Source organism: Octodon degus, unplaced genomic scaffold, assembly GCF_000260255.1.
Source record: "Octodon degus isolate 3935 unplaced genomic scaffold, OctDeg1.0 scaffold00026, whole genome shotgun sequence".
Taxonomy (NCBI): Eukaryota; Metazoa; Chordata; class Mammalia; order Rodentia; family Octodontidae; genus Octodon; species Octodon degus.
In genome coordinates this window covers 5,295,528-5,319,639 of record NW_004524602.1, presented here as the reverse complement: position 1 = coordinate 5,319,639, position 24,112 = coordinate 5,295,528, and the positions used below count along the sequence as shown (strand labels likewise).

Genomic DNA, 24,112 nt, shown 5'->3' with positions numbered 1-24,112 from the left:
AAAAAAAAAAAAAAAAAAAAAAAGGCAAATAAACTACAAGCAATTACTTAAGAGTTACAAAGCATTAATTTGAGTTCCCCTAAAAAGATCTGCAGACTTCTAAATAACGTGTATTAGATTAAGAGACAAGATGCATAATCAGAATGAAGACTTGTGTACTTTTCAGAAACAATGAGTAACCTTCAAGAATGTCTTTTTTTAATTAAATACTTACCTTTGTTCTTCTTGGAAACTATTTTAAATAGTTTTGCAAAACACATACTTTCTTATATTAAGACAATTTATGTAAGAGAATTCATAATATTTTCTTTTTGGAATCCTACCTATAGTCTTCCTTCACTGACACTGGATACTAAAATTTTGAGGAATTCTCACCAAAAAAATCATGAAATTAGCAAGTAGAAGCTAGCAAAATTTACCACAATTTTAAAATAGATTAGGTAAAGTAAATTCAGTCCACACTATAGGGAACTGCTGAATTAGGCTTTAAAGACTGTGAAGATTCATTTATTCTCATACTACCAGTAGCCTAAAAACTGTAATCTCGCAACAGTAAAAAGAACCAATTGCATGCAGAATGAATACAACAAAGAGCAAGAAAGAAAATGGAGACCAAGGGCATCTTTTACACTGAGTTCATACAAACCAACAAAAACAAGAATAAACATCATTGTTCTGTTATGCTTCCTTAATCCAAAATACTGACATAGTGGCTTTGCTCTAAACCAAACACAGGAAAATCTGACTACAGGACTGCCATCAACCTAGAGAGATTTGCAATGATACACAAAAGCAGCATGCCGATGCTGAAATTCAATCATGAAAAAGTAAAAAATAATGCAGGTCTCAAAAGGGGTTTGAGGAAAATTTGGGAGCATGATGAATATCATGATTGCAATGATAATTTCTTGAGTCCCAAAATACATTAAAATTTATCAAGTTCTCTTTGTATGTACTTCACTTTAACTCTATTTCAATAAAGCTTTAAAAAATGAGCAGGAAAAGAAGTTCTATTTTATCTATCATTCAGCTATTTGAAAGACAAAAATGGAAGCCAATTGGGTGTCAACAAACAAGTTCAATGGCTCAATGATCATAAGAAAACAAGAAAGTGACACAGGTTTTAAAAAAAAAGAACGACTATCAGCACTTTCAATAGGAAGCACTACATACTTAAAGAAAATATCTTGAGACAGCTCAGAGGATTACGGAAGTCACATGGCTATGCATTCTATGTCCCACCCTGTGTACAATGCTCTTGATTTCCATTTCCAAATGAATCTGTGATGACACAGAGTTTAATCAGGATTTCTGGCCTTACTGTACTTCTCCTCCTTGCACCTCTGCAGAATCTCTAAGCTCCTCTGGTGGACTGGGTGTTGGAGAAAACTAAAACTATCCACACTTTTCAAAATTGCACAGGGCGCTGTATCATCATGTCCTTAGGAAGCAAAAGAAAAAAAGGGGGGGAGGGAGAAAAGACATTATATAAGCCCAAACCAATAAAGAATCAAATACAATGCTGCCAACTATCTTAAAATGTATAAACAGTATATAGTATAAAGGCTAAGTGTGAATAAGTTTTCCAATTTATTTGAGATAACTACATACAACTAATAAGGTATCCAAAGTGTCCTTTTTACTACCTGAAGTACTATAAGTTAATATTAAAATTTCGAAATTAAAATATTTTGGGAGATAGCAAAAACAATTTATATGATTCAGTTATTTTTGTAAAATTATTTTCATCATATCTGACATAACAACAGCATATAGTTGGCAACATTGTTGAAACCGTAAAGAGAAATACACCCAAAACAGTTCACCAATAATTAAATATTTCACCAATTCTGCAATTAACCACACTTGTAGGAATTCCAAGTGTGTCAATAATCATTTTTGAAGAAAAGCAGCATAAAGCAAAGCAGCAGCACTTCTTTCTAAATAAATCTGAAAATAAAGCTGAAGAATCTGTACCTCACCACCACTTCTCAGGAAAATGAGACAGAAAATCAACTACATTGGAAAGAAAGAGCACACATTCACATGAAGACCAAATACCCAGATTAGTGTTATTTACACAGTGAGTCACTCCAGAAGTACGTCTGTATGGGGGGAAGGGAAGTCCAAACCATAAATATAAGCAATAAATGAAGTGAAAAGAGAATATAGGGTTTCCAGGCTTTCAGAGAGTTTTGTATCATTTTACCCAGAGATCACCTAGAGGGTTATACTGTAATGTTCAAATTTAAAATGTTTTTCCTTTAAAAAAAACAAAAAGTGCCTAATTTAATAATAGAGACAAATTAAGCAACACAAAAAACAATAAATTAAAGCTTACTTAGTGCACTTACTCTAGAATACATTTTTTTTTTTTTAGGCACCAGGGATCGAACTCAGATTTCGTGCTTGCCAGGCAGGCGCTTATGCTGCTGAGCTATATCCCTGGCAAGTGCACTTATTCTATTAGGAACAAGATACAAGGTAATAATCTATGAACAGTTTTCAAGGTAGAAACATTATCAAGTGTATACATTTTAATATCATAACTCCCTAAACCAGAAACCTAAATTCAGACAACAGGCATCTACATTTAGCAAAGGACAGGGAATCTTATAATCAATATCAAATATCACAAATAAATTTTAGGCTTTTAAAAAATTTGAAGTACATGATAATAAAAAGTTACTAATAAAACATTATCATTGGGGTCGGGGAGATGGCTCAGTGGAATAAGCGCTTCCCTGGCAGGTACAAGGGCCTGAGTTCGATCCCCGGTTCTGCCAAAAAACAAAACAAAACACTATCATTTATCCAATGAGAATCAACAGTTATATGTATTTCAAAAAGACATAAGTATAACTAAGTTAACTATCATTTCATATTCAAAATACTCCTCAGTAAAAATACTGTATCTCCATTATTAATAATTTACACTTGATGGGCTACTTGGAGAACATACACTCAAGCATCAACTAGTCTGCAAGTAGGTGACAGACAGCTATGGGAAGGTCAGTTAAGAAAAAGAAAATACCTGGAAAGCTCTGTGTTCCACCCAAATTGCAATTTTTTAATGCATTTGGTACAGGATCAACAGGGTGTTCAGGGTGTCACTAAGTAGTAGATAAGACACCTAGTGATCCTCCTGTTTTCAGCCTCCCAAGGGCTGGGATTATAGGCGCAGGCCACCACACCCAGCCCCAATCGCCATTACAGGGTACCCTGGGGGCAGGGCTGGCACAGCAGGCCTGGAATTGAACCCCAGCTGCTGCACTCTGCCTAAGCAGGTGCTTTAGTTCACTGAGCTATCTGGCTGGCCCCAAATTACTATTTTAAGAAGTTATTACTAAACTATTGCCCCCTCAACAGCTAATTTTATAAACTGGTAGAATTCAAGATGATTATGAATGCCAGACATGGTGGTACATGCCTGTAATCCCAGAACTCTGGAGGCTGACACAGAAGGACTGATGTTAGTTGAAGGCCAGCCTGGGCTATATAGTGATGGTGAGGTCCTGTCTCAAAGAATAAAATTAAGATTGAGTGAAAAATGTTTTATTAATGAGTGTAGGATACGAAATATACTGACTTGCTATGTAGAACTTTAAGGAATCATTCAATATTAATCAATCTTTCATTCTTAAGTAACTTCTAGTAGGTCATGGTGTGTAGTACTTTATCTGGTGAATTCAGTTCACTAATATTTTGTTAAGAATTTTTGTGTACATACAGGACACAGTAGTTTGTGGTATTCTTTTCTTACTATGCCTTAATCTGCTATCCAAGTAATACTGCCCTCTGAAAAGCAATGGAGCGCTTACGAGGCTGAGGCAGGAGGTCTGCTAAGAGTTCACGGCCAGCCTGGGCTACACAGTGAATACAAGGCTATTCTGAACTACGTAATGAGACCCTGTGTCAAAAAGCCAAACAAAAAAGCAACAACAACAACAAAAAAGAAGAATATGGAATGGAAAGTATTTTTTTTCTTTTTTTTTTTTTGGGGGGGGGGACTTTTGCACCATCCACGTTAATTCTTCAAATATTTAACATTGTCTGAGAACTCACTAGACAATGGTCATTTTTATAACAGGTTTTTAAAACTATTAATTCAGTCTTTTTCATTGTTATAGGCTTATTCAAGTTTGCTATTTCTTCTACAGCAGCACTGGAATATTGTTTGGGCAGGCCTTTCTAGAAATTTTTGCATTTCAACATGGTTTGAATTTTTTTACTTTATCCATATAACCAAATTTTTTTTTAAGTTTCATAAGTTTATCAGACACATGGCTGCACTGATAAAGGTTCTACAATCTGAGGTACAGGATCTCAGGACAAATCCTGAAGGCATTTCACTGACCTTCTCAGACCAAAAAGCTACAACTCTTGTTGCATAGGTCCTGCTTTACCTTGGTCTTAACCATTCAGTAGAAAAGTATGAAGTCGAAATATAAGAAATAAAGCCATGCTGTTGTGTTGAGCTGTGGGGGACTCAGGTCAATAATTTCTGACATTGCCAGTTAAACAGAAGACCCAATGCTATTATGGGCTACTGGACTCTTTTAGAATATTTTGCTGAGTTTACACACCTATAATATTCAATAACGGAACTTAGAGAAAATGGAGTATACCGATGAATGTCCATTTTGTATCTGTGTATTCAAAGAGGCTGGGATAGATATATAGTTGCATTCTCTTAATGAATAGAATGATTTGTTCTAATGGTGTTTGTAAATAGGATCACAAGTCCGCATCTTGTACAGCAATTAACCACTAAGAAGAATATATGCAGTGTATTATTTGTTGAAACTGTACTTCCGATTTGATTTGAAACTGTCTCATTGCTATCTGTTTATCAATAAAACTTTGAAAAAAAATAAGTTTATCAGAAATGGCCCTTTCCTTTCACTAGTAAAATTAGTGAAAATTTTTGGCCTTTTCTTTTTTTTTTTACTATTTTTATTCTCCACTTCATTTATTTCAAATTTAATATATCCTTCCCTCTGCCTACTTTGGATTTTAGAATCTCACCTTACTGGTTTGAGATCTTTCTTCTTTAATAATACAACTGTTTAAGGTCTACCAACTTCCCTCTGAGCTCTGTTTTATCTGCATCCTGTAACTTTTTGTGTTGGTTTGTTTCTTTGTTTTCTCTTCAGAGTATCCAAGAGGACCTGTGGCACAACCCCACTAAATTTCTGCTCACTCCTCTGATCAACAAACAATACCTGGCAGGGAACAGGCTGACTTCAAGAATTAGGATGGGCCATGTTTGTTTCTTTTTTAGCCCCATTTATCTCAAAGTTGCTTCTAATTTTCCTTTATTTATTTACAAGTCCTTAACATTCCACATATTAAGATTTTTATTTCCTCTTTCTACATGTTTTCTATAATTTTGACTATGTTATTTTTAATTAATAGTTCTTAAGGAAACATCTTAATTGATAAAACTCTAACATGGACTGAAAATAACAAACTTAACAATATATGAACGCTCTCTTCAGTCCGTCCCTCCATACTTCACACTACTATTCTCATACAAGTTGTAACAACTTATAACTTTCTAGTAACTTTGTATTATAGTTCTGTCTTTCTGTATTAAAGCAGCGTATGTCCATCAAGAAAAAATTATTGCTTTATACAACTATCTTTCAAATCAGATTGAAGGAGAAACACGTATTGTTTTGGTATTTGCCTAAAATGGTGCTCTTCATTTCTTAACATGTACTGAAGTTATTGTTCAGTGTCCTTTCACTTCAACCATAAGAACTCCTTTTAGAATTTCCTGTGGGGTAGGTCTGCTAGTCACAAAGTGCATTACAATTTATCTAGAATTGTTACAATTTTACGATCATTTTTCCCCACTCATTTTTTAAAATTTCACTTTCATGCTGAAGTATGGTTTTGCTGAAGACAAACTTCTTCATTAACAATCTTTTTAACTTTTTTCCATGGCTTGAATAGGCCATTCCACCACCTTCTACATCAATGGCATGAGACAAGAAACCATCTTTTGATTTTACTAAGTATCCTGCACGTCAGTGAGTTACTTTCCTCTTGCTGCTTCCATCATTCTCTTTGTGTCTGAACAGTTTAGCTGTGCTGAAATTACAATCTCTGAATCTATCTTCCTTGCAGTTAGGTGAGCTTCCTGGATGTGTGCATTAACATTTTTCATTAAATTTGAGGACTTATAGCCATGATTTGTTTCTGGTCCTTTCTCTTTTCTTCTAAACTGTAAGAAGTTGGTACACTTGATGGTTTCTAACAGAGCTCTGATACTTTGTTCATTTTATTTCCTTCTAATTTCTTCCTGTTCTTTAAACAATCCCAATTCATCTGTCTTTAAATTCAGGGATTCTTTCTTCTGCCTGGTTAAATGTGTAGCTAAACTCCTCTGATAAATTTCCGTTTCAGTTATTGGCATATTTATCAAAGCATACTGAAGGGAAAATAGTTATAAAATTTAAAAACTTATATACTGTCTTACACATTTAACCAGGTATTTATTTATATGTACATATGTAGTTGCTATATCTTTATTACTAACTTTACTGAGATGTTGTTCTCATATTTTCCTTTACTTTTTCAATTAGGAAGTTTACAACTCTGTCTTGGCATCCACTTTCTGCTTGAACAGAAGTTCAAAGTTAGCCAGAATTGAATGCTCAGGAACATTGGCTTGTCCTGGGCATGCACAGAGCCCTACACAAGTACACAGAAAACTGCATTTCAGGAATACACTGGAATTTCTCAAAGGCATTATAGCTCTCCCATTGCCCAGCTTTCCTTAGAAGCTGTATGGTGAGGCCGCAGTTTGTCCCAACATCAATCTGCCACTTGCAGCAGCTGCATTGTTTAATAATTCATTCTAACTGTTTCCAACAGTGTACCTGGGTTATACACTGTTCACTCTGGGTAAATACCAAATAAATAAATGAAACCTTTACAAATATGTTCTTTAGGGAACTGTACAAACAGGCTAAATGATAAAAATTCCCTGAGAACAAGGCCTTGAAAGTGTATGAAATCCTTTTATTTCCCTCCAGTGGTTGGACTACTGACTTTTAATATGATTTGGGCTGCTGGTTTCAAGAGTTACTATGGAGTGCGGAAAGGAAGGGAAGGGAAGAGTACACATTAAAATGCCACAAAGTGTACCATCTTCATTGCTAGTCATCCTTTTTTGTATAAAACTTTCTGGGTTACTCCATAACTACTTTCCATAGTTCTGACAAAATTATTCTAACAATTATCATTAGTGTTTCCTGTTGCTATTATGGAAGACAATTTTTGGAAAGGTTTAGCTCATTAATTTCACTGATGCTTAAGCCAACCAAAATTCTTAGTTCCCATGCTATAGTTCCCAACACAGAAGTGACTTATAAATAATGGTCAGGATGTTTTTTTAAAAAAAATGTACATTTAACATCTCTTTAGTGTTAGATAAACCTATGGACAAACACTGCATCTGCAGAGATATCCAAGTTAGTTTCCCTATCTGGTCATTTTTCAAAAAAAGATGGTCACTAGAACTCTTCTTTTACAGAAACAAAAGAGTGTATGCATTAGAGTTATGCAGTTCACTGAGTTAGATGAAGAAGAATAGTTTATATATGATCCTTTAACCTCCCAACCTGCAGACACTATATTAATAGCTGTAGCTTCTCTGTTCATCAAAAAAAATTGGTAAAACTTTGAGACCTCTTATAAGTCTCCCTTTCCCAATGCCACAGCTGAATGCCTTGTGTTTGCCTAGTGCCTTGAAACTCTTGAAAATTCCTATTTGGCCGTACTTTTTTTTTTTTTCCCCCGGAACCAGGGATTGAACTCAGGCCCTTGCGCTTGGCAGGGAAGCGCTTATTCCACTGAGCCATCTCCCCGGCCCCTTTGACCGTACTTTTAATATAACTCCAATATAACCAAATAAAGTATCATTGTGCTAAGTGCTACATGCATATAATGCATGGTCAATATTATGACTCTCCTATGCCTTCATCATGACCATTAAATAGTGGTCTCTACTCTGGGCTCATAAATGAGGCTTAAGGTGGATGACAGAAATGGAATAACTACTTTGTATTATCTCACTGCTGACCAGACAAAGCATTTCAACTTCTCCTTCTTCCTTCTAGCACAGTCAACTTGCAGCTACACTCAAACTGCCTATTTATGCAACTCTATTAAAAGTATTTAAAAAAAAAGATATTTTCTGGTTTCAAATACAGTAATCTGGTTTCAAATACATATGATCCAGTCATCATAATATTCATTCTACAACTATACTAAAATTTTGCTCAAAAACAGTAGTTAAATTTTTTTTTTTAAAGGCATTAAAATGGTATCAATTTGGAAGCCTACGCAAAATAACAAAAAAAATATAGTCGAATTCAATCTTCTCAGTTGTATTCAGTTGGCTTGATTAAAAGAAAAGAATGTCAGGAAAATTCCTTGGAAAACACAGGAGGGAGGGATTTTTATTGTTGTTCCCTGTTAGGATGTTTCTTGATGATTAGTTAAGAGTCCACTGAACATTTTTATAAAAATATTTTTAGCATTTACACACCTATAATATTTAAATGATGGAACTTAACAAAAAAGAGGGGATACAGATGAATGTCCATTTTGTATCTGTGTATTCAAAGTGGTTAGGATAGATATATATAGTTACATTCTCTTAATGAATAGAGGGATTTGTTCTAACGGTGTTTGTATATAGGATATCAAGTCCGCATCTTGTACAGCAATTAACCACCAGGAAGAATGTATGCAATGTGTTAATTATTGAAACTGTCCTACCAATTTAGTTTGAAACTATCTCATTGCTATTTGTTTCTCAATAAAATTATGGAAAAAAATATTTTCAAAAGAAAGGAAGGGGCTGGAGAGATGGCTCAGTGGTCTAAAGCACCTACTTGGAACAAGCTTGGCAAAGCACAGGGACAGCGGTTCGATCCTCCAGCACCACATGCCACATGCCCCGGCCAGCCCCCTGGTGGGCTGAGCTGGCCACACACACACACACACACACACACACACACACAATAAAAAAATAAATGTAAAAAAAAAAAGAAAGGAAAATATACTGGATTTGATTTATTTGTATTTTAGATCGGGTCTTATTTACTTTCTGCCTACTTTCCATGCTTGTTTTATGCATTCTAAATGAAAAAATATTCCAGAAGAATGAGTATATGTAAGCTCTGCACAACTCAGAAAGAAAAACTAGATTAAATAAGAATAAATTTTATCAAAACAATACCACTGTACATCACTTCTCAAATTTATAAGGATGACCATAAAAAAACTAGCTTGCTCAAACAAAAGATTTTAAAAGTTAAAGGAGCACAAAAGCAATGTAAAGTTGCAGAAAATGACATTTTCAATAGCAAATACAAGAAAAGTTTCAGTACATAATAACAATAACCAATTCAGTTCTGAATGGTTTTACTACAAATTTTTCATGATAAATAAGAAAGCATCTAAAGGCAAAAATCTCTCCATAAAGCTCTGATAAAAAGTATAACCTTGAAAGAAAAGAAAAAAGAAAAAAAAAAAAGAAAAGAAAAAAAGTATAACCTCTCAGGAACCACTTTATAAAAGGCAAATCAAGTTTCAAAAATTGTAGTTATCCCTATCTATCAAGAACACTTCACACATATTACAATCTAAAAAACTAAGTTTAATTTCAACCTTCCAAGTGTATTTATTAATTTCAAATGATTAAAAACTGGTTTTCAACTTTTATTCAATGTTTTGTCTACAACTAGAGCTGCAGCAAGCAACAGTTAAGTTTCCAATAGACTACAAATGCTTATGAAACTCGCCTCACACTCAATGGGAAATGGGGTTGAGGAAGAAGCATAGAAGGGGTAAAAATATCCTTTTCAAAATTTCAAAGTAAAAATTCAATAAACTAAGGAAAAAAGAAAATGAAAATTAATATTAAACATGTTTTCCCTGACTTAATAATTTGACTTATTTATCTAGGTCAGATAATTGTTTTCTTTTTCTGTATTTAGGACAGGGTCTACAGGGTCTCACTATGCAGATCAGACTCAGTGATTCTCCTGTTTTCAGCCTCCCAAGTACTGGGATTACAGGTGCATGCCACCACGTCCAGTCTCAATCGCTGCCTCAGTGCACCCTACAGGCAGCGCAGGCACAGCACGCCAGGGATCAAAGCCCAGCCACTGTGCTTTGCCTAAGCAGGCACTTTAGTCCTCTGAGCAATTAGGCTGGCCCAATTAATTAATTTAAAAAGCAATACTTTTACAGAAAAGAAAAAAACAATGCTCTAAATCACAAATGTTAGTCAGAAGATGACTCGGAAACAGAGTTCTCTTCACTTATTCTATCTCTATCCTACTCTTTCTTTCTCCTAATTTATACTGTCATATTTTATTATAGTAAAAAGTATGCAAGAGAAAAGTATAAAAATTAAATTCCAATTCATTATATAATCATTATCACTGATTTTTGTTCCAAAGCATACCAATGACTTACTGTCTAGGAACAAAGTGCTTTATATTCATTATTTCTATCACTATTAATAAAACTATAGCTACACATAACTCACATAGATATTTAATCATACAATTCACTCAACTTATAAGTTCTAAAACATGATGTCACCATATGGGTAGAAAACAGAACAAAATAAGTTACTGTGATGCTACACCTTGTGTACAAGACATAAAAAAGCAAGATGAAACAGTAAAATATTAGTAACTATTGCTTACCAATTTTTCTCTCAACGTGTCTTTTCCCAGCTTCCCTGAAAGCAACCATGGCTCTGAAAAAGGCTCGGAGAACTGCCCACCGGAAAACAGCCACAGGATCAAGTCCAATCATCCCAGAGATAAATGCATTCTTGCTACTTCTCAGAAGAGCTACAATATCTGGACGCATATGATCTGTATTTTTTTCCCGGAAATCCTGTCAGAAAAGTACCAGAGTTATTTGAGGAAAACTGGTAATATCAAGAGGATGAAGAATGACATGTTTGATCTTAGTTGAATAAAGATCATAGACGTGAACCCTCTTCTAGCTACCTAAATGCAACAGCTGCCCTCTACCAAGTACCAGACAATCCTGAAACTACTGAATTCTATAATACATAAAAGTTAGAACATTTCACAATTTTATCACAGCTTGTTAGATAACGATCAGGCTCAGCCTTTCCAAAGGGAAGTATTACAGAAAAGGGTAGGAAGGCTAGAAAACCAAAAGAAGCCAACATGAGAAAAGTCAGGAAGAACATTATAAGCAAATGAACACATTATACTCCTTGTGGTAATAAACTGACCAAGTTACAAGAAAAAAAGTAAAGCCAAGGGCTAGAGCTTTGTGGTTAAATGTGAGAGTTATTTATTTAACCAAATAAATAACACATTTAGGCCCTATAAGACTGATTTAAGAGTTTTACTATTCTTCATCCAAGTATAAAGGGAAGCAACTAGATAATGACAACAGCCAACTAGTGTTTTATGAACATCTGATGTTGCACAAAAAGTGAAAGTACACAGAATAGAAAAAACACAAGAACAAATATTGTGCTAAGCAGAGAAGAAGTATCCGTCAGTGGCTTGGGGTAGGTAGGTGAAAAAAGAAATGGCAAAGAACTATCATATTTGAGGTATATTTCAGGAGGTACAAGTAAAAGACTTCCTGGTGAATTAGTATGGTAAAAGATCACAGAAATTACATTAACACTATCATGCCCCAATTACACAATAAGTGGAAGTATGAGTCAAACATAGCTACCTATAACAACTATACTATTTATTGAGTGGTCAGAAATATAGTGAAATGATACTCCTGAACACCACTGAACAGAAAGGCAGGCTCATAAAAACATTTTATTATGTCCTTAGCTATCTTATTCACTAGATCAGGCAGCACATGACTCCTGGCTCTTCCCCAAAGTCAAAAAGACCGTGAAAGGGAAACATTTTGAATACATTCAGGATATGAAGGCAGCCATGACAGTTTAATAAAGACATTCATGAAAAAGGACTCTCAGAATAGCTTCAGAAAGTGGCACTGATGGTGGGATGTGTGTTTAACAAGGGAGCTTATCTGAGGGGATTTAAAGTTGATGTGTCCCTAGATGTAGTGGCCCATGCTGGTAATCCCAGCACTCAGGAGGCTGAGGCAAAAAGATCACCTTGAGTTAAAGGCCAGGCAAGGCTATACAGTGGGACCAAGACCCTGTCTCACAATAGCCAAGAAAATACAATAATAATACATACAATTAATATGTCTTTTACTGTAATGACTTTTTACTTCAACATACACCATATTTTTCTATCACACCTTCAATATAAATATCATCACCATATAATTTTGGAGGGTTTTGCTCGTTTTCAGACAGTGTCTCTACTTTCTCTAGGATAGTTCTGAACTCTTGTGGCCCCCAGGCTAGCTGAAACTCACAATCTTCCTGCCTCGGCCTGAGTGCTGACGATATGAGTGCATGCTACATACCTGGCTTAGCATACAGATTTTTAAAGCTATTTTAAATGACCGGTCTTTTATAGCTAAGGACTGTAAAACAAAGGTAATACCAACCTGCCACAGCATACAAGTTAGAGAGGAGAGAACACAAGAAAATAGATTAAAATATTCTGTATGAATATGAGAAGGGTAAGGAAGCTAATAATCCAAACATAAAAGTCTAGACTGTTCTATATAGTCCAAATACTGACTGTAACTTTAAAACTGTATATGTTAAATAAAAACAGTAAAGATATAGTGAGTACATGTGATGATTAATCTTGACTATTAATTTACTTGGTCTGAGAGATACCCAGGAGATAAGTAAAGCACACTCCTGGGTGTGTCTGGGTTGGTCATGGGGGCAGGACTGTGAGACCTACATCTGGTCCCTGGCCCCTTCCTTCCCCTGCTCTCCCTTGCTCTTGGCTTCCTGGATGCCTTTCTGAAGCCAACTCACTATGGATAAACTTCTGAAATCATGAACCAAAATAAATTATCTCTCCTTTAAGTCACTGTTTGCCAGGGATTTTGTCCTGTCAATGGAAAGGTGATAGGGTACATCATTCTAGCTTGGTACAGCTTCACTGAACACCCCTAATTCAGAATTCCATGAAGAGCATTCCTAGAGTATCATGGAGCCCTATGCACAAAAGCCCTTCAGGGCTTTCCTTTCCCAATTTTTTTGTTCTGAAAACAAAGGGAAAGAGAAACAAGCCAAGAGTTTTAATCTTTGGCTCATACCTAAATATCCTCAGAGAAGAAACTAAATAACTATGTATCTAGGTATGTATGTATGTATGTATGTATGTATGTATCTATCTATCTATCTATCTATCTACCTATCTATCTATCTTCTGTAAGAGTTTTCTTTTTTTTGCTCCTTGAATGCCTTCAGGGCACTTTTGCATGGCTGGAGTGTTGTGGGGATCGAACTACAGCAAACTGAGGCTGCCAGCATTGTGGAAGCAGCCACTTAAAGAACTGAGCTAGGGCTGGGCCCCCGTGTAAGAGTTTTCAAACCCAAACCACCAATATGTAATTATTACAGCTTAGAATTGTCAGGTACTCATATATTGTCAGGCATTAACTTATATAACATACTGTAATTTATTCAAACATTAATGAAACAGATTTGAACATACTACATTCATAATTAAGTAGGAAGGTAAAACTGTCCACCAAGAGACTAAGAGAAAACTACCATGCAGAAACAGTAATCCCATTCTATTAACAATTACACTTTACAACCTAAATTCTACAATTTTTCCATGACCACAGTAAAGCATGACAGTGACTGATGACTTTCACTTTCAAGGCAAGATGGATCTTATTTCTTGATTTCTAGGTACTGTGTGCCTTATAGAAATGTGCAGATACTTTATAGACATGTACTACCACAACCAGCTAACATATATGTGTGTACATACAAAGTCAGGAGTAAAGTATCTAGTTCATTACCAGATTGTTCCAGACACTGAGCAGAGTCTGACATATGACCTATTTTTTGACACATATCTATGTTCAATAGATACTTTTTTAAAAAATGCATCAGTAAATGGGTGAATAAATTATCTTAAGATATACACATAAGAACCAATAAAAAACATACTGCTCCACTATTCTTTGTATTGTTACTGCCTTGCTCAGGAAATTAAGTACCTTAAATTTAAAGTACACATAAACTTCAAGTGGTGAAGAGCAATTACCTTGCCAGATATAAGTAAAAAAATGGATGACATTATAAAGATTCCCCTTCCCAGGAGTTAGGAGTTTCAATACTTTCATTAAGAGTGCAAGCTTACAAATAATAGTGCATGATAGAACTTATGGGTACAAAGGAGGGGATTCATAATATTACATGGAAAAACCAATGACTTTGAAATATACACATATTATCTATTCTTTCAGATTGAAAGTTCATTAGAATGGACTAACATCAGATTTTAATCTGCAAAAGGAAATGAGCAAAAACATAGTAGTAACTTCATGTCTTCAAATTTTACTGATGTTTATGCAAACCAGGACATTTCTTTTTTTTTTTTTTTTTTTTTTGGAACCGGGGATTGAACTCAGGCCCTTGTGCTTGCCAGAGAAGTGCTTATTCCACTGAGCCATCTCCCCCGCCCCAAAGGCTCTTTTTTTTTTTTTTTTTTGGTGGAACCAGGGATTGAATTCAGACCCTTGCACTAGGGAAGTGCTTATTCCACTGAACTATCTCCCTGGCCCTCAAATTTTACTGATGAACAACTTCTAAAAACTACAAAGGAAACAATACAAGTATACAAGGGAGAGTGACATAGTCAAGAACATAACTCTGCCCTGAAAGCACATTCAATGAGAAATTCACTGACCTTTACCCCATATTTTACTTTTCCAGCATAATGTTTTATTATGAAAGCAGGCTCCATCACAGCTGGAAATTCGATGTAAGAATTCTCTTCATGTTGATGCTTAAACTTGTCTAGTAATGTTTGATTTGTAGCTTGTGGAAAGCTAGATTAAAGATTAAAAAGAGGAAAAAATGTAATAAACATGCAGTAGAGCATCGCTTTTTTTAAAAAAGTACATTAGAAGTCAATTGCCATTTCATACATTTAGCAGTCTACAAAGTTTTCATATATAGCATCTAATCTGATTATCATAACAAGGCAAAAACTGAGTATAACAAGGATGGTGTTCCAATTCTACGGATAATAAAAGCTGTGATTTCACCAATATCTATACTTGCAATTATCCTTAAAGAAATTACAGTGGTACCACGATTCACAAGCTTAATTCTTTCCATGATTCCACTCACAACCCAAATTAAAGAAATGAAGCATATTTTTCCATAAGGTCAACATTGAACTTAACCAATGAATTTGATCTGGATCTCATTCAATTTGATTTACAACCAGAAACATGGAAAGAATTAAGTTCAAGAACTGAGGTACCACTATAACTCAAGTGATTCATTATTTAGCTTAAACTGCACTGTACTTCAACACTGTAAATCCCAAAGGAAAATAAAACCCAAACCTGAGATTATCAAGACCCCTGACAGGGGCACAGATTCCTTTGGCAAAGTAGTCAATAAGACCAATAACAGAGAACTGTCCTCACAGTACTGAGGAGCAAGTAGGTTCTAGGGCTAAGCATCTGCCTGGCAAGCACAAGGACCTGGGTTCAATACCCTGTACTATATGCCATGCCAGGCCCTGGAAATCTGGGCACACTATGCAAGCCACCAAAACTAGGTGTGGTGGTGCACACCTGCGATTCCAATGCTGAGGAGGCTGAAACAGGAGGAATTACTATGAGTCCAGCTGCACAGGAAGATTCTGTACCGAATGAATGAATGAATGAATGAATGAATGAATGAATGATTTTTTAAGTAGTTGAGCTACAGAAAACCTCAACTGAAGACCAATCCTAACTCCCATATTATGAGGTCAAGATCAGCTCCATAGACAGCACAAATCCCATGGCATACTTGGCTGGAGTACACAGCATATTTCTATGAACACCAGAAGAATTTTACTACTTTTATTCTCCCTTGTTTGTCTGTTTGGCTATCTTTTCCCTGTCTGGTTGGCATTCATTCTGCTTTGTCGTCAGTTTTGTTTTTTCCCCTGGTACTGGGAATCAAACTTGGCACCTTGTGCTTGCCTGGCAGGTGCTTATGCCACTGAGCTATCTCTGCAGCCATTGCTGCTACTTCTCCATTTTTCCTCCTTTGCTTTTTGCTGCTACCATGAACAGTTGCTCTCTGTCATGTGCAACTCTGCCTTGAAGCCAACTGAGTATGGACTGAAACTTCCAGGAACTATGAGCTAAATAAACCTTTCCTTCCTTCATTGTGGGTGTTGGGTATTTGTCCCAGCAAAGAGTAACAAAGACATACCCTTTTTGTTTTCTTCTACTGATCCTCTGTCTTTCCTCAACTACCACGTGACATTATACTTTCAAGGGAGTAAATATTGGCTCTTCCCCTTCTGATTTCTCCTCTGCATTTTCTTTCATTCTCTCCCTCCTGTGTCCTCAAGTTTCACCAAACTTGGATGATCATCTTTTCACCTCCAGCCTTCATTCTACTATATTTGACCTCATTCATCGCTTTACCCTCTCACCTATCCATCTTGATCCCCTCCCTGCCCCCAGCAGCAAGGTGAAATCACTCCACTAGGGAGAAAACTACTGCATACAGTAAATGGTATATGATAGCTTTTGTTATATAACTTTGGAGTTTGCTCCTATGGTTGGAGGTATCAGGTAAATGGTTACCATAGTTAGTAGTTCAGCTATACTTGGAACTATTGGTATCACTAACTGTACTATTTAGCCAGGATGTCATGTATAATAATATAATCAGTTTTTTACACTTGAATGATAACCCTGTATGTATGGAGTCTTAAACATTATCACACTACAGTATGAAAGGACTAGGTGCTGACCCAAATACTACCTGTGCATACTTTAAAAATCGGGAAGGTGGGTTCTTGGGATAGCTATAAAGAACCACCTATGTCTAAGAGGATATTGCTGAAAACAGGTATCTCCTAGGGAAGCCTTAATACTAGTGATAAAGCTATCAACTATAAGAAATTGGCAAGCATTAAGATGGAAAACAAAGGGCCAGGGAGATGGCTCAGTAGAATAAGCACTTGCCTAGCAAGCGCAAGAGCCTGAGTTCAATCCCTGGTTCCATAAAAATAAATAAATAAATAAATAAATAAATAAAATAATTTTTAAAAAAGAGATGGAAAACAAAAGAGAAAATAGAAAATGACAAGACACAAAGGTAAAATGCAACCCCAGCTGACCTCCAGCCCACTCAGAACAAACCTGAAACATAATGACAACGTAAACTGCTTTCTGAAAGATACTTTCTTTCAGTGACATTTCCCATAATTGAAGCCCTTACCCAACTTTTAACATGTAGTTTATACTGCCTCTTATGTCCTCTGTGAACTTTTTTGTTATCCCTGCTGACTGTTTTCTCCTTTCCTGAATGTTTATATTCCTATATTTCCTTTTATAAAATTCTTAATAGACATTGTGTGACTTCTGCATATAAAATGCTTAATTCATATGACCAGTGAAAATAAGCTCTCTGATGTATATTTAAAATAATAAGAGGTATGATACAGAAAGATATACTTAGGTATAGTTAAGAAAATTGCAGGGCCAGCCAGATAGCTCAGTGGACAGAAGTGCCTGCTTAGGCAGAGTGCAGTGGCTGGACTTCAATCCCTGGCATGCTGTGCAGGCCTGGCCCCCCAGAGAGCACTGAGACAGCGATGGCCTGCACCTGTAATCCCAGCACTTGGGAGGCTGAAAATAGGAGAGTCACTACGAGTCCAATCTACATAGTGAGACCTCATAGACCCTGTAGACACTGTACCAAATACATAAAAGAAAACTGCTAACTATCTACGAATAATAGGAAAGCAAAGAAAGGACGTTAAAGAGTGACAAAATAATAGGAATAGGTACAGTATAGAAATATGCACGACAGTGGAATAAGCACTTCCCTGGCAAGTGCAAGGGCCTGAGTTCAATCCCCAGTTCCACAAAAAAAGAAAGAAAGAAAGAAAGAAAGAAAGAAAGAAAGAAAGAAAGAGACAGACGACTTAGTAGAGATAAAAATAAAAAAAAACTGCTAATTATGTACGTGTGAGGAAGTCAGAAAATAAAGAGTAGACTTTCTGGATTTTAAGAATTAAGAGGGACTAAGGCGCCTACTTAGGCAGGCACACAGACCAGGGGTTTGAACCCCAGAGCACCATGTTGGTGCCAGTCCTGCCACTGGGGCACAGTGAGAGGGCAATCAAGACTGGGTGTGGTGGCACAAGACTATAATCCCAGTGCTTCAAAAGCTGAAAACAGGAGGATCACTATGAGTCCAATCTTTGTAGTGAGACCTTGGAGACTCTGTAAGAAAATACATTTAAAAAAAAAAAAGAATTATGAGATTATTTCCTTTCTTGGAAGTTCTTGGACTTTCCCTCCTCCCCAAATAAAAGAATATGGTTGGGTTGTTTTTTTTTTAATTTTTAAAGAGAAAAACTGATAGAAAAATTTCAAAACAAAGGGTGGGGATGTAGCTCAGTGGCACAAGAGTCTACCTAGCAAGTACAAGATTCTGAGTTCAATTCCCAGTACAAAAAAAAAAAAAAATCAGAACAAGATAATAGGAGAGTAATTGTGGTTAATACATTGAGTATTAACTTCAAAGTAGTATAAATAAGGGCCAGCCAAATAGCTCAGTAGATCAAAGTGTCTGCAAGCAGGTACAGGGGCTGGGGGCTCGATCCCCAGGCCTGCCATGCTGGCCCCACCCCGGGGGTGTGCTGAGATGGCAATTGAGACTAGGCATGGTGGTATACTCCTGCAATTCCAACTCTTGGTAGCCTGTAAACAGACAGATCACTATGAGTCAGATCTAGTAGTGAGACCCTGAAAACCCTGTAGATCCTTCCCTAAAATACAAAAAAAAAAAAAAAGGTAGTATAAATGTCTAGTGGTTTTCAGAACTATACTGAATAGTAGTGGTGATAATAGATATCCTTGTCTGTTTCCTGAGTTTAGAGTGAAAGCCTGAAGTTTTGTCCATTTAGTATGATGTTGGCTTTTGGTTGGTCCTAGATGGCTTTTATCAGACTGATAAAAAGACATGTATTCCAATTTTCTATAGGGTTTTTATCATGAACAAGTGTTGGACTTTGTCAAAAAATTTTTCTGCATCTAATGAGATGATGTAGTTTTTGTACTTGGCTTTATTAATATGGTGTATTACATTTATTAATTTACATATATTGAACCATCCTCACATCCCTGGGATGAATCCTACTTGGTCATGGTGTATAATCTTTTTTTTTTTTTTTTTTTTTCTTTTTTGGTGCGGGGGGTACTGAGGATCAAACTGAGTACTTGCACTTGCCAGGCAGACACTATGACCAAAATAAATCCACACCAAGGTATATAATACTCAAGATTCCAGGGATTCAGCAAAAGAATAAAATATTGAAAGCAGCTACAGAAAAAAATATATTTCCCAAAAAGGAAATGTCATAAGAATGACAACAGACTTTGCAACACAAACCCTAAAATCAAAGAGTTTGGATTAAAGTATCTCAAGCCCTAAAGGAAAACAATCTTCAACCCAGACTGACATACCCAGCAAAACTATCTTTCAAAACTGATGGAGGGAGCCCTTTTACCAAGATGGCGCCAACGGTGAAGAAGGAAGCCGCTGCCCCTCCCACAGCTGAAGCCAAAGCAAAAGCTTTGAAGGCCAAGAAGGCCGTGCAGAAAGGCATCCACAGCCACAAAGAGAAGAAGATATGAAGGTCGCCCACCTTTCACAGTCCCAAGACACTGCAGCCCCAGAGGCAGCCCAGATACCTTCAGCAGAGCACCCCCAGGAGAAACAAGCTTGACCGCTATGCCATCATCAAGTTCCTCTGACCACAGAGTCAGCCATGAAAAAGATTGAGGACAGCAACACACTCGTGTTCATTGTGCATGTCAAAGCCAATAAGCACCAAACAAGCTGTAAAGAAGCTCTATGACATCAATGTTGCCAAAGTCAATACCCTAATAAGGCTTGATGGAGAAAAGAAGGCATATGCTTGACTCGCTTCTGATTATGAGGCACTGGATGTTGCCAAAAAAATTGGGACCATCAAAACTGAGTCCAGTTGGCTAATTCTAAATATATACTTTTTATTCTCAGTATTAAAAAAAAAAAAAAAATTGGGGCCAGCCAAATAATTCAGTGGATTAAAGCGCCTGGAAGCAGCCACAGGGACCAGGGGTTTGATCCCCAGGCCTACTGTGCCAGTCCTGCCTCCACAGCACACAGAGTGGGCAACTGAGACTAGACATGGTGGCACGCACCTGTAATCCCAGTTCTTGAGTGGTTGTAAACAGGTAGATCACTATGAGTCAGACCTAGTAGTGAGACCCTGAACACCCTGTAGACTCTTCAAAAAAAAAAAAAAAAATGATGGAGAAATAAGATACTTCCATGACAGGGAGTTACTTAAGAAATTTATGACCAGCAAGCCAGCTCTACAGAATGTTCTGAAAGACCTATTAGGAAGAGGTAACAAAAGATGAGAAACACAAGAACACCAATAGAGGCCATCAGGCATGGCAAGCAATTAAACAGACCAGAAAGACCGGGAAGAACAACACAGAAACAAAACTAAAAAGAAGAGCTACTACCTATCAGTTATAACCATTAACGTAAATGGTTTCAACTCACCAATCAAAAAAAAAAGAAAGACTGGTAGAATGTATCTAAGAAGCAAGCTCTGGGTTGGCAAGATAGCTCAGTGGACTAAGCACCTGCTTAAGCAAGGACAGAGACCAGGGTTCAATCCTTACAACATGCCCTGTCAACCTCACCCCTGAGTGTGCTGAGCCAGCCACTGAGACCCGGCATGGAGACGCACACCTGTAATCCCAGCACTGGTGGATCATTATGAGTCTGAGCTGCATAGTGAGATCCTGTAACAAATACAGAAGAAGAAGGAGAAGAAGGAGAAGGAGGAAAAGGAGGAGGAGGGGGAGGAGGGGGAAGAGGAGGAGGAGGAGAAGGAGAAAGAAAAAAAAGGAGGAGGAGGAGGAGGAGCAGGAGCAGCAGCAGCAGCAGCAGCAGAAGCAGCAGCAAGATCCAACAATACGCTGCATTCAAGAAACACATTTAACTCCAAAAGAAATTGACAGACTAAAAGTCAAAGGATTGAAAACAATTCTTCATGCCACAGAAACCCAGAAAAGGGGGTAACTATTCTATCTGTAGACAACACAAACTTTAATCAAAAGACACAAAAAGGGGCTGGAGAGACGGCTCAGTGGTCTAAAGCACCTACTTAGAACAAGCTTGGCAAAGCACAGGGACCACAGTTCAATCCCCTAGCACCACATGCTAGCCAGCCCCGCCCCCAGGTGGGCTGAGCTGGCCACACACACACACACACACACACACACACTAAATGTAAAAAATAAATAAATAAATAAAATTTTAAAAAGACACAAAGGAGGTTAATACACAATCATTAAGGGAAAACCTCAAGAAGAGATTTAAAAAAAATAAGTATTTATATACCAAACAGTTTTACACAACTACATAAAACAAGTATTAACTGATATGAAAAACCAAATAAGCGCTAATACAATTATACTGAGAGTTCTTAATATCCCACTCTCACAAATGAATAATGAAGATCAACTGGACCAAAAAGAAAAAATCAACAAAGAAATATTAGAATTAAACCAAGCCTATGAAAAAAATGGAACTTCATGGACCTTTACAGACTGTTCCACCCCAAAAACACTAGAATATATATTCTTCTCAGTTGTGCATGAGACACTCCCAAAACAGATCATATATTAGCTGAAAATAACATATTTAAGTAACTGCAAAGGAACTGAAAGCATCCCATGCATACTGACCATAATGTAATGAAACAGGAAATTAGTAACAAAGGAAACTACAAAAACTATACTAACATATGGAAATTACACAGAGCCCTTCTGAACAACCAACAGGTCACAAAGGAAAGTAAAGACGTGATTAAATAAGGTGTGTAATTAAATGATAATGTCGATACAACATACCAAAATGTATGGGATGTAATGAAAGCAATCCTATAAGGGAAATTAATATTGATGAACTCACATATCAAGAAAACAACAAGCTCAAATAACCTAATTGTGAACCTAAAACTTCTAGAAAAAAAAGAACAAATCAAATGCAAAGCCCATGTGAAAGAGGAAATTATAAAGAGGAGAAATCAATGCAATGGAGACTAAGAAAATACAAAGAATCAGTGAATCAAAATGTTGATTCTTTGAAAGAATAAATAAAATCAATAAACCATTAAGCAGCTTTGTCAAAACGAGTTAAAACCCAAATTGAAGCAATTAGGAATGGAAAGAGGGAAATCACAATGGATCCTACAGAAATCCTGGAGATCATAAATACTTATTATCATAAATACCTACCTATATTCTAATAAGATGGAAAACATGGAAGAAATGGAGATTCTTAGGCACAATCGTATTACCAAAACTCAATCAAGATGATATCAAAATTCTATGTAACACAGTAAGAGTCAGTAAAATTGAAAATGTAAGCAAAACATTATCAACATAGAAAAGCCCAGGTCCTGATGTATTCACTGTTGAATTCTGCAAGGTATTTAGAGAAGAACTAATGCCACTAACGCTGAAACTCTTTAATGAAACTGAAAGGGAAGCCATACTACCAAAGTCATTCCTGAAAGCAAGTATTACCTTAATTGCAAAACCAGAAAAGAAAAACCCAACCTAGAAAGAAAACTATAGGCCAATCTCCCTAATGAAAAATGATGCAAAAATTCTTAGTAAGACAAGGGCAAACAGAATGCAGCAAATAATCAAGAAGATTATTCATTATGACCAAGTGAGAATCATCACAGGGCTACATGGATGGTAGCCTACATACATAAATCAATAAATGTAATACACTATATTAACAGAACCAAAGACAAAAACCAGATGATCATCTCAATAGATGCAAAAAAAAAAAAAAATTGACAAAGTCCAACAACCATTCATGACAAAAACCCTACAGAAAACTGGGATAGATAATCTTTACCTCAACCTAATAAAAGGTATATATGACAAACCAACAGCCAACATCATACTAAATGGACAAAAAATGAAAGCCTTCACTTGAAAATCAGAAATGAGACAAGGATGTCCACTGTCACCATTCCTATTCAATACAGTTCTGGAAACCTTGGCCAGAGCAGTTAAGACAAGAGAAAAAATAAAAGGAATAAAGATTGGAAAAGAAGAAGAGAAAGTATTATTATTTGCTGATGATATGATATGCTGCATAGAAGACCTCCAAAACTCCACCAAAAAACTTCTAGATTTAATAACCAAGAGTAGTAATAGAGATAGATACAAAGTCAACACTCAAAAATCAGTAGCATTCCTGTACACAAACAACAAACTCACTGAGAAAGAAATTAGGAAAACTACACCCTTCATGATAGCATACAAAAAGACATACTTAGGAATCAATCTAATAAAGTACATAAAAGAGCTATACAGTGAAAATTACAGTATGCTAAAAAAAAAAAGAGATTGAAGAGGATATCAGAAAATGGAAAAATATCTCTTGCTCTTGCATAGGAAGAACCAACCTCATAAAAATGGCCACAATCCCAAAATTGCTATAAAGATTTAATATAATGTCAAGCAAAATACCATTAGCAAACCTCACAGACCAAGAAAACATTCCTGAAGTTCATTGGGAATCTGAAGGGACCAAGAAAAGCAAAAGCAATTCTATACAACAAAGGCAAATCAGAGAGCCTCACAATAGCAAACCTGAAATTATACTACAAAGCTGCTGTGAGAAAATCAGCATAGTATTGGCCAAAAACAAACCTAAGGATCAGTGGAACAGAACAGAAGTTGCAGACACATCCCCAAACGCATTCAGCCACCTTATCTTTGACAAAGGAGCAAAACATGTTCACTGCAACAAAGTCTCTAATAAATGGTGCTAGAAAAACTGGCTTTCCACGCACAAAGACTAAAACTAGACCCATATATCACCATATAGTAA

At 36.4% G+C, this 24,112-nt stretch overlaps 1 protein-coding gene across 4 annotated transcripts in view; it reads right to left on the bottom strand.

Annotated features, from left to right (window-relative positions):
- Myo9a (myosin IXA) overlaps positions 1-24,112 on the bottom strand; it is a 227,184-nt gene that overhangs the window by 138,273 nt on the left and 64,799 nt on the right. For 3 of the 4 annotated variants that reach the window (XM_023712464.1, XM_023712465.1, XM_023712467.1), the window contains exons 8-10: positions 14,850-14,991; positions 10,740-10,935; positions 1,322-1,441 (exon numbers count right to left, since the gene is read on the bottom strand). In XM_023712464.1, the coding sequence (XP_023568232.1) occupies positions 1,322-1,441; positions 10,740-10,935; positions 14,850-14,991 (458 nt within the window). The remainder of the gene's footprint in view (positions 1-1,321; positions 1,442-10,739; positions 10,936-14,849; positions 14,992-24,112) is intronic. The other variant, XM_023712466.1, reaches the window with a different exon arrangement.